An 11835-nucleotide genomic window follows, 5' to 3' on the forward strand; every position below is an offset into this window, starting at 1 on the left:
TTGAAAAGGTAGTCTTGATGTTTTATAGTGATGTTTCTCAGAAAAACAACAATCTCAAGTCATTAAAAAATGTGAAATCACTCACCATGAATAATTCCCAGCACATAGAAAACCAAGGGAGATAAAACACATGTAAGAATAGACAAGTAGCTGTAGGAAACAGAAGAAACATGGTAAATAAAGGGGGGGGGGGGGGGGTGGAATGATGTCTCTTACCCTGTGTTTGTTTGGGTGTAAAGAGAGAGGAGAGAAATAGGATGGAAATACCAAATTTCTACTGTTTTTTTCCTTCTTATTTCTATCCATCGAAACAACACATCTTTTCTACTTTATTTTCATTTATTTCTATCCTTTCTATTACTTTCCTCAATTTCATTTCTAATTCAAACAGAGCATTAATCTCTTACAAAACGTATACAACAGTCTTTTCCCATGAATTGGAATGGATCAAACAGACATAATGTTCAATCATAAATCATATCTATAGATAAACTATTAACCTCTAAATCCTTGTTAATGGTTTCACCTATAGATTTTCTTTGTTTCCCTTTACCCCTAGCATTTTGGCTACCCTCCATAAGTTCTACTCTGCTTACTGGGGCTTCTACAAGTCCTCTCCAAACATGCCCAAACCACCTAACAACCAACCATCTTTTCAATAATAGATGTTACTCCAACTTTCTAATGCATTCATTCTCAATAGTCAATACCATCTTGTCTAGTATGTCCACTCATTCAATGAAACATTCTCATCTCTACTACATTAAGTTCATTATTCTCTTGTTGGCTTTTTATAACTTAACAATGCAAGTCTTATAACTGAGAAAAGTTTCCCTTAAGCTTCAGCAGTATATTTCTGTCACATAGAACACCATAAACAGACAGCTCTCTCCTCAAGAGGTTCTCAAAAGAAATCAGCTCCAGGAAGAGGTGTGGTTAGCTGCACAATCTCACGAATCCTTACTAAGACAGAAAGCTAGAGTGAGATGGATAAAAGAAGGCGACTGTAATTCTCGATATTTCCACCTAATGGTCAATGCAAGTCGCAGAAATAACTCTGTGAGTGGAGTTTGGATTGATGGAGCATGGACCGAGGAACCAAAGAAGGTGAAGGAGGCTGCCAGATTGTTTTTTTACAACAGATTCCAAGAAGAAAACCAGCAAAGACCCCGTCTAGATGGCATATGCTTTCAGACTATCAACCATCATCACAATGTCATGTTATCGGGCAGGTTCCAGGAGGATGAAATAAAGGAGGTAGTGTGGGGCTGTGGGAGTGAGATAAGCCCGGGACCGGACGGAATTAATTTTAAATTCATCAAGAGATTCTGGATCATTTTAAAACCGGACATTCTGAGATTTTTGGATGAGTTCTATGTCAACGGAATATTTCCAAGGGGAAGCAATGCATCGTTCATAGTCTTAATTCCAAAGGTGGCTAATCCACAACATCTGGAGGAGTATAGACCTATTTCACTCATTGGCTGCATGTACAAGATCGTGGCCAAAATATTGACAAATAGGATGAAGAAGATTATGCCAGTTATAATAGACGAGAGACAATCTGCTTTCATAGAGGGTAGACATTTGCTACAAAGTGCACTAATAGCAAATGAGGTGGTGGAAGATGCTAGAAGAGGTCAGAAGCTGTGCATTGTCTTTAAAGTTGATTATGAGAAGGCATACGATTCGGTCTCTTGGGACTTCCTGATCTATATGCTCAGCAGATTGGGCTTTTCCTCCAAATGGATTCAGTGGATAGAGGGATGTTTGAAATCTGCATCCATCTCCGTGTTGATCAATGGTAGCCCTTCGCCTGAATTTTCACCACAGCGAGGACTTAGGCAAGGAGACCCATTAGCACCTTTTCTTTTCAATATTGTGGCGGAGGCACTGAATGGCTTGGTGAGAGAGGCTGTCAAGAAAACCTTATTCAGGGGTTTCACTGTTGGCTCAAATAAGGTGGACATTAGTATCCTCCAATATGCGGATGATACTATATTTTTTGGAGAGGCGTCTATGGAGAACATCAGAGCAATTAAAGCCATATTGAGGATTTTTGAGCTGGCATCAAGCTTAAAAATTAAATTTGCTAATTGTTGTTTTGGTGCAATTGGCATGTCGGAGAGGTGGATTTCCGAGGCAGCCAGATGTTTGAATTGTAGTCAGCTGTCCTTCCCTTTTGTCTACCTAGGAATACCTATAGGTGCCAACCCAAGGAGGGATCACATGTGGGAACCTATTATCAATAAGTGTGAGAGAGCATTAGCTAAGTGGAAGCAAAGACATCTTTCATTTGGGGGGAGAGCGACTCTAATTCAATCAGTTTTAACTTCTATTCCCATTTACTTTTTGTCTTTTTTCAGGATTCCAAAGAAGGTGGTGGATAAGTTAGTACGTGTGCAAAGAAGATTCCTTTGGGGAGGAGGTCCAAATAATAACAAAATTGCCTGGATCAAATGGGAGACCGTTTGCCTCCCAAAAGAAAAAGGTGGTTTGGGTATTAAAGATATAAACACATTCAACCTTGCACCTCTTGGCAAATGGAGATGGGACTTGTTTCAGAACTAAGGTCAGCTGTGGGTAAGAGTATTGGAGTCTAAATATGGCGGATGGAGGGGTTTGGACGCAGCATCTAATGATAAAAAACAGTCTTTGTGGTGGAGGGATCTAAAAATGGTTTTCCAAGCATCACTGGGATCAAAATACCCCAGATTGTCACTAATTTCATGCCAACAAAACCATTTAATCCAACACATGGGAGATTATAAGGAAGTGGAGTGGAAGTGGAAGCTATCTTGGAGAAGGCCGTTGTTTGACAATGAGGTAACCATGGCTGTCAAATTTCTAAATGACATCGAAAGGCAGCCTATTCAGATGCATAGAAGAGATGGGTGGGTGTGGAGGGGAGATCCAAGCGGTCATTATACGGTGCAATCAGCTTACAATTTGTTGAGGGAAGCAACAGCCGACGGGATCCAGGACAGTGTTTATCACGAATTATGGAAATTGAAGGTGCCACTTAAGTGTACAATATTCGCTTGGAGGCTACTTAGAGATAGGTTACCTACCAAAATTAATTTACACAGAAGACAAGTAGAGGTCTCGGATACCAGCTGTCCTTTATGCAGGAATGCGGTGGAAGATGCAGGCCATTTGTTCTTCCATTGCAGAAAAGTCACCCCCATATGGTGGGAATCATCATCATGGGTGAGCCAATCTGCTGCTTTCCCGAAAGACCCAAAGATGCATTTCCTACAACATGATCTATCAATGGTTGATGGACTGAGGGCCAAAAGATGGAAATGGTGGTGGATAGCTGTCACGTGGACTATTTGGAAGCAAAGAAATAAGCTGATATTCTCCAATGATGTTTTTGACAGCAACAAAGTCATGGATGATGCAGTCTTCTTACTTTGGACATGGTTGCGGAATTTAGAGAAGGATTTTTCCATGCATTTTAACCAATGGTCTAGTAACATTTCTGCAGGGTTCATGTAACAGTAATTTTAGACTATTTAGTTTTGCTCTAGCTGGGGTAGCCCAACTGTGGTTCCATTCCTGACTCCATTTTAGTCAGTTTTGGAACCAATGTTTCGGGCATCATTGTTTTGGGCACTCCTATATCTGTAACTTAGTACCTCTGGTACTCAATTAATATATATTACCTACTTTTGCTGAGCAAAAAAAAAAAAAAGCATGGCTTCATTTCATCCACCCTAATCATATCCTATGGTTTACATCTCTCTCAAACTCTCCATCGTTTTGCATGATGGACCCAAGATGCTATAGCCACGTGACTTGTGGTATGGTCTCCTATTTTTACCTCTAAGCTAGGATTGGTGTGCTTCCCGCTAGACTTACAATCCATTTGGTCCATCTCACTTCTACATAAATGAAAGTTGTGCCAAAGCTTATTTCCACATCTCTAACTTCCCATTTATTTACTCTCTTGACTCTCCATCCAAGATTATATCATCTGCAAAAGTATGCATCATGGCACCAGCTCTTGAAAATGCCAAGTAAGAACATCCAAGAGAAAGGTAAAATGATAGCCCTTAGTTGACCCCTAGTAGTGCAGTCCTATAATTATAGGAAAATCTGTTGTGACGCCACCCTGTGTTCTTACCCTAGTTGTGACCCTCTCGTACACATCTTTGATTGCTCAAATATAGGCAACACAACGCCTTTTTTCTTTAGGGACTTCCGCAATACCTATCCCGATACCCTATAATACCCCTTTTCCAAATCAATGAACACCACATGTATGTCTTTTTATTCCTTCCATACTGCTCCATCAATTGTTGTAGGAAGTATATTGCTTCCTTGGCCAACTTCCAAAGCATAATTACCCTTGCTTTTTAGTAATAAGTCTCTTGTATTAATCCCTGTTCAATTACCCACTTCCATAGCTTCATAGTATGGTTCATGAGCTCAATCCCCCTACAATTTGTGCAATTTTATGAAATATATGATAAAAAATTTAGGAATCTTAAAAAAGATTTCGTAGATCTCTCCTCACAAATATTGTGAAATCATGAGATCCTACAAATTTTGTGTAGGGAAGGAGGGATTTGAATACTGTATACAAGTTACAACCAGACAATTTATTGCCAAATTTTGTGTAGGGAAGGAGACACATCAAAGAAACAAGTATTAAAATTTCATCTTCCAAGATAATCCTCAAATCAATAAACAAAGGACAACTACAATGTAGAGCCCAATAAAATTAAGGATCACCACATATATAATAATTATTGTTAAAAGCAAATGTCTGGCATTTACCTACTGCAATCATGCTGGGTTTCAGATTTTATACAAAGTTCTGGTCAGGACATCTTGGAAAAGACAGTAGTTCATGTAGAATTTGTGATGGCATTTAGAAAAAAAAATACACAAAGATTCAGGAGTTCGGAAATTGGAATCACATGGGATGCATTAATATGGAACACTCAAGCATTGTTTCTTTGTGTATTGTAGCTCAGAAACAGAAACCTTTTATATGGCATGGGATCTCATGCAAAATTATTTTTTTGTTTTTCTTTTATTTTCCTTTTCATCAGTTGCAAAATACCTAGTATATACAAATCTTGATGACGGGATAATTTATCCTCAAAAATACAAAAGGGAAAATCTCACAGCACTCAAAAAAAAAATAATACTCAAACTTTCAGAATAACTAGATTAAACAGTAAGTTTCTTAAGATAAATACACCTAATTACTTACAGTTCTGAGCAATCCAATTACAGTAGGAAGAAGACTATCTTTGAAATTATTGGTTTCCTCTTCTTCCAACTTTACCTGGTTAAGAAACACAGAGGTTAGATCACAAACGGCATCCTGAAACTTCACAATCAAGGTCAAAACACAAGGTTAACCATACATCATATCATATAACTTTACGTATGAGACTTTCAGCTACTCATATGTTGGACTAATGCTAAAACAGAGTACTCAAATAAATGATTGTGCAGCGTGTAAAAATAAAGGCATCAAGAATCAACAAGAGCTTCATTTACCCAGTTACCCTTATAGACCAGCCATCTATGTTCCAACACAGATAGATTAATTTGGATTTTGGATTCTTCATGTGTTTCCCTAAAAATCTTTTTCTCAGATGCAGAGAGTCTAAATTAAATAGTCATTCTCCTAAAAATTAAAAAAATTCATCCCTAACAAATCCATTTGAAACTCTCGCACTGACCTCCTAAACACAGGTCTTTCATTAGGACAGAGGTTCTTCATAAGATTAACAATATAATAAAATGTTGCAAATTCATATACCATACACAGCTTTTCATCAGACATGTGTTACATGCATATTAACACTGGAACGGTAAAATAGGAAAAGAATGGATTTTATTCAAGAACTCTAATCCCAGTTCAGCCCCCAAGTGGTAACAGATCTAGGATAGGAATGAATGTTAATTAGTGAGTACAGAAATGGCCTTGGGAGTTTTGAGAGGCTCAATATTCCTCCTGCTTAATTTCACAGAAATGAGATCTCCTTACCCTCTCTCTACCTTCCTATTTAACAATCATACAAAAATAACAAACTTCCTCACATGTTAATTACACAAACTGTAATCAGTTATGTTCAATTCAAGGGTTTTGTTCCACCGCAACTCTCCTATTTCTTCTCTCAGACTGCCACAATAGGAAGCTAATACCAAATTACCAATCATGTGCGGGTTTAATCAGAAACAGTGATCAATTTGTTTCTGCACTGCAAAATGGCTGTTTTATGAGATAATCTGGTTGTGGATCTTGATCAACACAGGATGAGTCCTTTCACCTTGTAGATTTTTTTTAACAGAAAAATAAATTTTATTAAGTAGAGAAGAGGTTATTATACGCTTTAGAGAGAGTAACAATGAGGAGGCTATGATATCATGGCAGATTGAGTGTGCTCTTTTTCCAGTTCTGACGTGTGCATGGCAGGAGAGTAATGTTAGTATTTTCCAGGGTGTTTGTTTTCCCTTTCATTTGTCAAATGGTAGAAATGTTTTTATGGCTATGATCCCCTGCTCGTGATCATTTCAAGGGAATTTCTATTATTGATTGATATGCAAAGAGATTGTGCAGTTTTGTTGCACTTTTGAACCATTTGAAATTGTCTTTTACTCCCTTCTTCTTGTTTCCCTTTTTAGTTGGGCTTTCTTAACCTCGTCCCAAATGTATATCTCTCCTTCCAGATAATATTAAACCTCTTCTGTAGAAAAAATAAGGACATAAAAACAGTATCTACTTAAAAGACAACAACAATACATTAAGAAGGAAATGTTTATGAAGGTTACAACTTCAAATTCTACACAAGTACAAAAATGAATGTTCACTTTTTTCTTTAGTGAAGTTTAATACATACATGCATACATGAATTCCATCAGAAAATGTAACTAGAGCCTATTGGCCCAGTGACAACAAAGAACAACTCATTTTTCTATATCTTGACCCCCATTATAGCAAAAGAAAGCACCATAGAAAACTATACCATTAGAAAATGTAATGGTGAAGATTTGAAAGATTTCCAGCACAAGAGTCAAAGAAAATTAAAGATAAAACTAACTGAAGATACAATCTTACTTCATCATCCTTTCCATTCATTGGAAGGGAAGCTCTTGCTTTAGCTTTGGATAAAATTATCACATCTTTTTCAGCAGCATCGTGTAAGGAAGCTCGAATAAACTCTGCTGAAAGAATGCTACCAAAATAATACAATACATTACTAAACGTCCAATACAAATAAAATTTTAGCATTTTCTTTTACAAATATGAAATCCAATTTTAGAAATAAACCATAACCAAAAGTCAAGATTTCAAAGTTCGGAATATCAATGGACAAAGAAAACATGTTTAGAATACATAGAAGTTTAAAATATTTCAAAATAAGAAAGCTCGAATAAACTCCGCTGAAAGAATGCTACCAAAATAATACAATACATTACTAAACGTCCAATACAAATAAAATTTTAGCTTGGAACCATGTTGCTGGCAAGTCAATCTAATTACATGTACTGCTTTGTACCTCTGGTACTCACAATATATATAAATATAATTTATCTTTGCTGATAAAAAAAAACAAATAAAATTTTAGCCTTTTTTGTTTTACAAATATGAAATCCAATTTTAGAAATAAACCATAACCAAAAGTCAAGATTTCAAAGTTCAGAATATCAATGGACAAAGAAAACATGTTTAGAATACATAGAAGTTTAAAATATTTCAAAATAAGAATTGAATTTGTTCACAAGCTTAACAATTGAGATCATTATTCACATTAGCAGATTGCAGATAGCCTTTTCAGCAACTAAGATTAAAAAAAACAAAAGGAGCTATCCAAACTTAAACATTATAGCACAACCTATTCTCTTTCAATTATTACTCAGCTCTCTAAAATCAAGAAAGTAGAAAACATTGTTAAATGAATTTTCAAATGCAAGTTAATGGAAAAATTATCTTAAAAAATTAAACAGTAGCATATGCCAAGGTGTACCTGTTTATGGATTCTATAAAGCCTATTACATGATCTCTAAGATGACGAAAGCAATGCAGACCAGAGAGCTCATCTCCATCCTGCCAAAGTTACAGGAAATGAACAAGACAAATTAGTATAGTATTTTCTCTTCAACTTTCATGAATCCCATCAGGCTATGTTATAAACAGTCTTCAAATGGAACTAGCTAAGTTCAACACAATAATTGATATCAGCTAAAGCATTAATCTCGAGTCCCATCCACTTAACTTTAAAACAATTAAAACTTAAAAACAGAATATAACCCAAGACCATCATATATAAAAGCATACATATTCATGAGATACAAAATAATGATTAAAGAGATACCAGCAAATGTTGCAAATCATCAGTCACATCTAGTGCTCCAGCACAATCTGCAGACGCAACAAGCTGTATCGCAGCAAAACACATCAACTTAATAGTAATCAACAATACCAATATGCAAACACAACCAAAATAACAATGGAAACACCAAGAGACAAGCAAATAAATGACCAACAGTGAATCAATAAGGCATGACAACTAGTAATTAAACAATCACCATAAAATTCACCTAATTAATCCACAACCTAAACCAGCCCACAACAACAATTAAATGCAAGCACAGTTTCACTGCAAATCTTCACAATCCTACTCAGCAAAGGTTAGACACTAACATTGCTCCACTCTTCACAAAAACACAAACACAGTTTCATAATTGCTTTTAGTGTGGTTCTCCAGACAGAATTGGTGTCTTATCTCAGTAATTTATGTTGATCTACAATGCAAACTTTTATTAGACAAATTAATGAAGTATAACTCCAATTCTAGTTGGAGAACAGCACCAAAAGTACCTAAGGAATCACATCCAAGTTTTGTGCTCGCACACAAATCTTCACAATCCTACTCGGCAAAAAAGATTAGACACTCACATCACAGACCACGGCGAGAAACAGAAACATCAAAATCCAAAAAACGCGAAAACGAGTACCAATTTGAGAGCGGAGAGGGCCTGGTTGACGTAAAATATAAGCCTGAGTTTCTGCAGGAGTGCGAGGAGGTTGGTCCTGGTGCCGTTGAGCTCCTGAATCTGGCGCGCATCATGGACCAAATCGGCATCGAGGAGGCGAATGGTGTCCTTGAGGCGCCGAATCTGCTCGCAACCCTGGAGGATCTTAGCATCAAGGTCCTGCAGCTGCCCCTGCGCCTCGAAGAACGATGAGGACCGGAGCGAGATCTCCTTCACGAGGTGCAGCTCCACGACATCCAGGTAGTGCGAGAGCTTCTCCTGCAGCGCGAGGTTCTCGGCGACGTTGGCGAAGGGGCAGGCGGCGCGGAACGTGGCGCCGTCCTCGAGGCGGAAGTCCTCCTTGAAGTAGAGCGCCGGGACCTCGCGGAGGCACGCCACCAGCGCCTTTCCCTGACCGACGCTGCCGGAATTGGTGGCGTCAGCGGTGGCGGCGGCGGCATTGATCTGTTCGTTGGAGGCGTGGTTCCGGATGTCCGCGAAGCGGTGGAAGGCGTCGGCGATGGGGGAAAGGTAGGGGAGGAAGTCAGATCGGGAGACATCGGAGGCGGCCTTGGAGGCGGAGATGGGGGCGAATTCAGGGACGGAGACGGCGGAGGCGGAGGAGGACCACCAGCCGGCCCAGGAGGCAGCGTCGGAGGCGTGAGGATTGTTCAAAATCGAAGAGAGGCTTTGGATTGTATCAGAATTAGATTTGGAGAGAGATGAAGAAGAAGAGGAGAGGGAGGTTGGTGACCTTCCCCACGAGTGCTGGGAAGGTGGGGAATCCATCACATTACTTTTCTTTTCTAGTGATGAGTTTCGATTTCAATTGGAGTGTGTGATTACAAATGTGATGGATTTTGGTGTGGTGAGTGTGGATTTTTTTTGTTTTCAGGTACGTTGGGATCTGAGGGAGGGAAGTGTTGTTGTGTTGTGCTTGTGAAATGGAGGACATACGATACGAGAAAGGCGGGTTGGGGATTGAGATCGGGATCTTCAACCCGGAACAATCAAACTCCGGAGTCTAGTACTATTGGGTGATGCTTCAAGATGTAATCACCCACAACAGGATAGATAGATCGATTGTATGAGTAAACATTAAGAAGAATTAATTTTATTTTTCATTCATATATTCATATAATATATTAAGGTTAAGCTTTAGTTATTGTATGAGTAAACATTAAGAAGTATCAAATGTTTGTCCACTAAATATTGGACATGTGTAACTCTATTTTTTTTTTTCTTTCTCCAACACCTCTAACACCATCACCACCACCCAGATCCACTACGACCTATGTGTCTTTTACATTGTGTTGTTTTTGTTTTTTATTATGTAGGAGTTGACGCATAGAAGGTCTATTGAACATTGTAACCACGTGTTGTAATTGATGAAGAATAAGGGAGTTAGAGGAGCAACAAGCTAGAAGATTTTTTCTCTTTGATTGAAACATTTTTTCCTTAGGGGGTCTAACATCAAATTTAGGAAAAATTAGACTACATTTCTGTCCAATTTTGAAATTATTTGTTTGACCCAATCTCTAATTTTTTTTTTTTGGCTTTGAGTTTATTGTGGGTTTTTTAATCTAGATTGATTTTAGGGAAGAGATACACAAATTGTATTCTTGCATTTTCATATTTTATTTTTATGCAATGGGGGGGGGGGGGTTAACCCCCATAAATTTCAAAATAAAATAAAAAACACCATGTAGGTTTGGACATAACCAAATCTAATTCTTAACCTAAATATAACACATTATAATTTTGTGAGGACAAAAAACGGATAATTTTTTTTGCAGGCACTAAAATCGAACTTTGGTATATTTACAGGGACATAAAACGTATTTAGCCTTATTTTTTGTTGAGTTTACCTACGTCTAAGTCACATTGGACTATAGGTTCATTTATTTTTACGAGATACGAGCAGAAAAGCATGAACAGAAAGACTCTGGATGATAAACAAAGTATTAGTCATTGGACATATAGCTTTTCGGTTTGATACTAAGAAGACAAGTGTTTTAGCACTTGGCTCACAATACAAAGCAATGGAACAGTTACTTTATCCTCAAAAACTGAAAACAATCATAAGAAAGTAACATCCATAGGCTCACTAAGAAACATGTGCCATAGCACACAAAAGGGAAGATTTAAATTGTGTTGTCTTATTATTCTTAATTCCTTTTGTCTTATATTGTTAACATTTCTTTTGATTCATATGATGAAAGTCAGCTTTGAGCACTAGACGATACTAACAAACTATACTTCTCTCAAGATATGTTGCAGAAAACGTTTGTGGTCCCCCTTATTTCTTTTTGCACAGTAGCAACCTCGTATCAAGTGCAAAGCTAACGAATCGAAGTTCTGAAATCTATATAAAGCTTGAAGATGTTCATGTTACTGTCTATCAAATCACAAGAGAAAATTTTGAGATAAAAATAAGTGTTGTTATGCTGTCAGTCCACTAGACGAAGGAAACTTGAGCAAATTGAGTAAATCTTAGTTTTGCTAAGTTAGCGAGTTTCATTGTATTCAAACTTACTGTGTAAACACTCTTTGAGTGATTAGAATACATCCACTATCAAACATATACTATTTGTGAAAGCTAAGAATAGCTTAATGACAAATAATACTTGGGTCTTAATCTAAAGGGGAGATTAAGTATAGTGTCAGGAATGGCCTAGGGAGTACTTGTTGTAGGCAAAAGTGGCATAGAGAATATTTGGTTGCAATCAAAGATATGATTAGTGGAACCCTTCAAGGTTTGAAGAAGACCTGGATGTAGCCCAATTATTAGGGTGAACCAATATAAAACCTTTGTGTTTTCATTACTACTTC

At 37.6% G+C, this 11835-nt stretch overlaps 1 protein-coding gene across 1 annotated transcript in view; it reads right to left on the reverse strand.

The window, feature by feature from the left end:
- The window catches only part of LOC100804432 (vacuolar protein sorting-associated protein 54, chloroplastic), a 30592-nt gene extending 20358 nt beyond the window's left edge, over positions 1 to 10234 (reverse strand). The window contains exons 1-5 of the mRNA XM_003547516.5: positions 8986 to 10234; positions 8343 to 8405; positions 7995 to 8074; positions 7085 to 7202; positions 5228 to 5302 (exon numbers count right to left, since the gene is read on the reverse strand). Of these exons, the coding sequence (XP_003547564.1) occupies positions 5228 to 5302; positions 7085 to 7202; positions 7995 to 8074; positions 8343 to 8405; positions 8986 to 9792 (1143 nt within the window). The 5' untranslated portion in view covers positions 9793 to 10234. The remainder of the gene's footprint in view (positions 1 to 5227; positions 5303 to 7084; positions 7203 to 7994; positions 8075 to 8342; positions 8406 to 8985) is intronic.
- Positions 10235 to 11835: the final 1601 nt, after the last annotated feature.

Source organism: Glycine max, chromosome 15 (genome assembly GCF_000004515.6).
Source record: "Glycine max cultivar Williams 82 chromosome 15, Glycine_max_v4.0, whole genome shotgun sequence".
Classification (NCBI taxonomy): domain Eukaryota; kingdom Viridiplantae; phylum Streptophyta; class Magnoliopsida; order Fabales; family Fabaceae; genus Glycine; species Glycine max.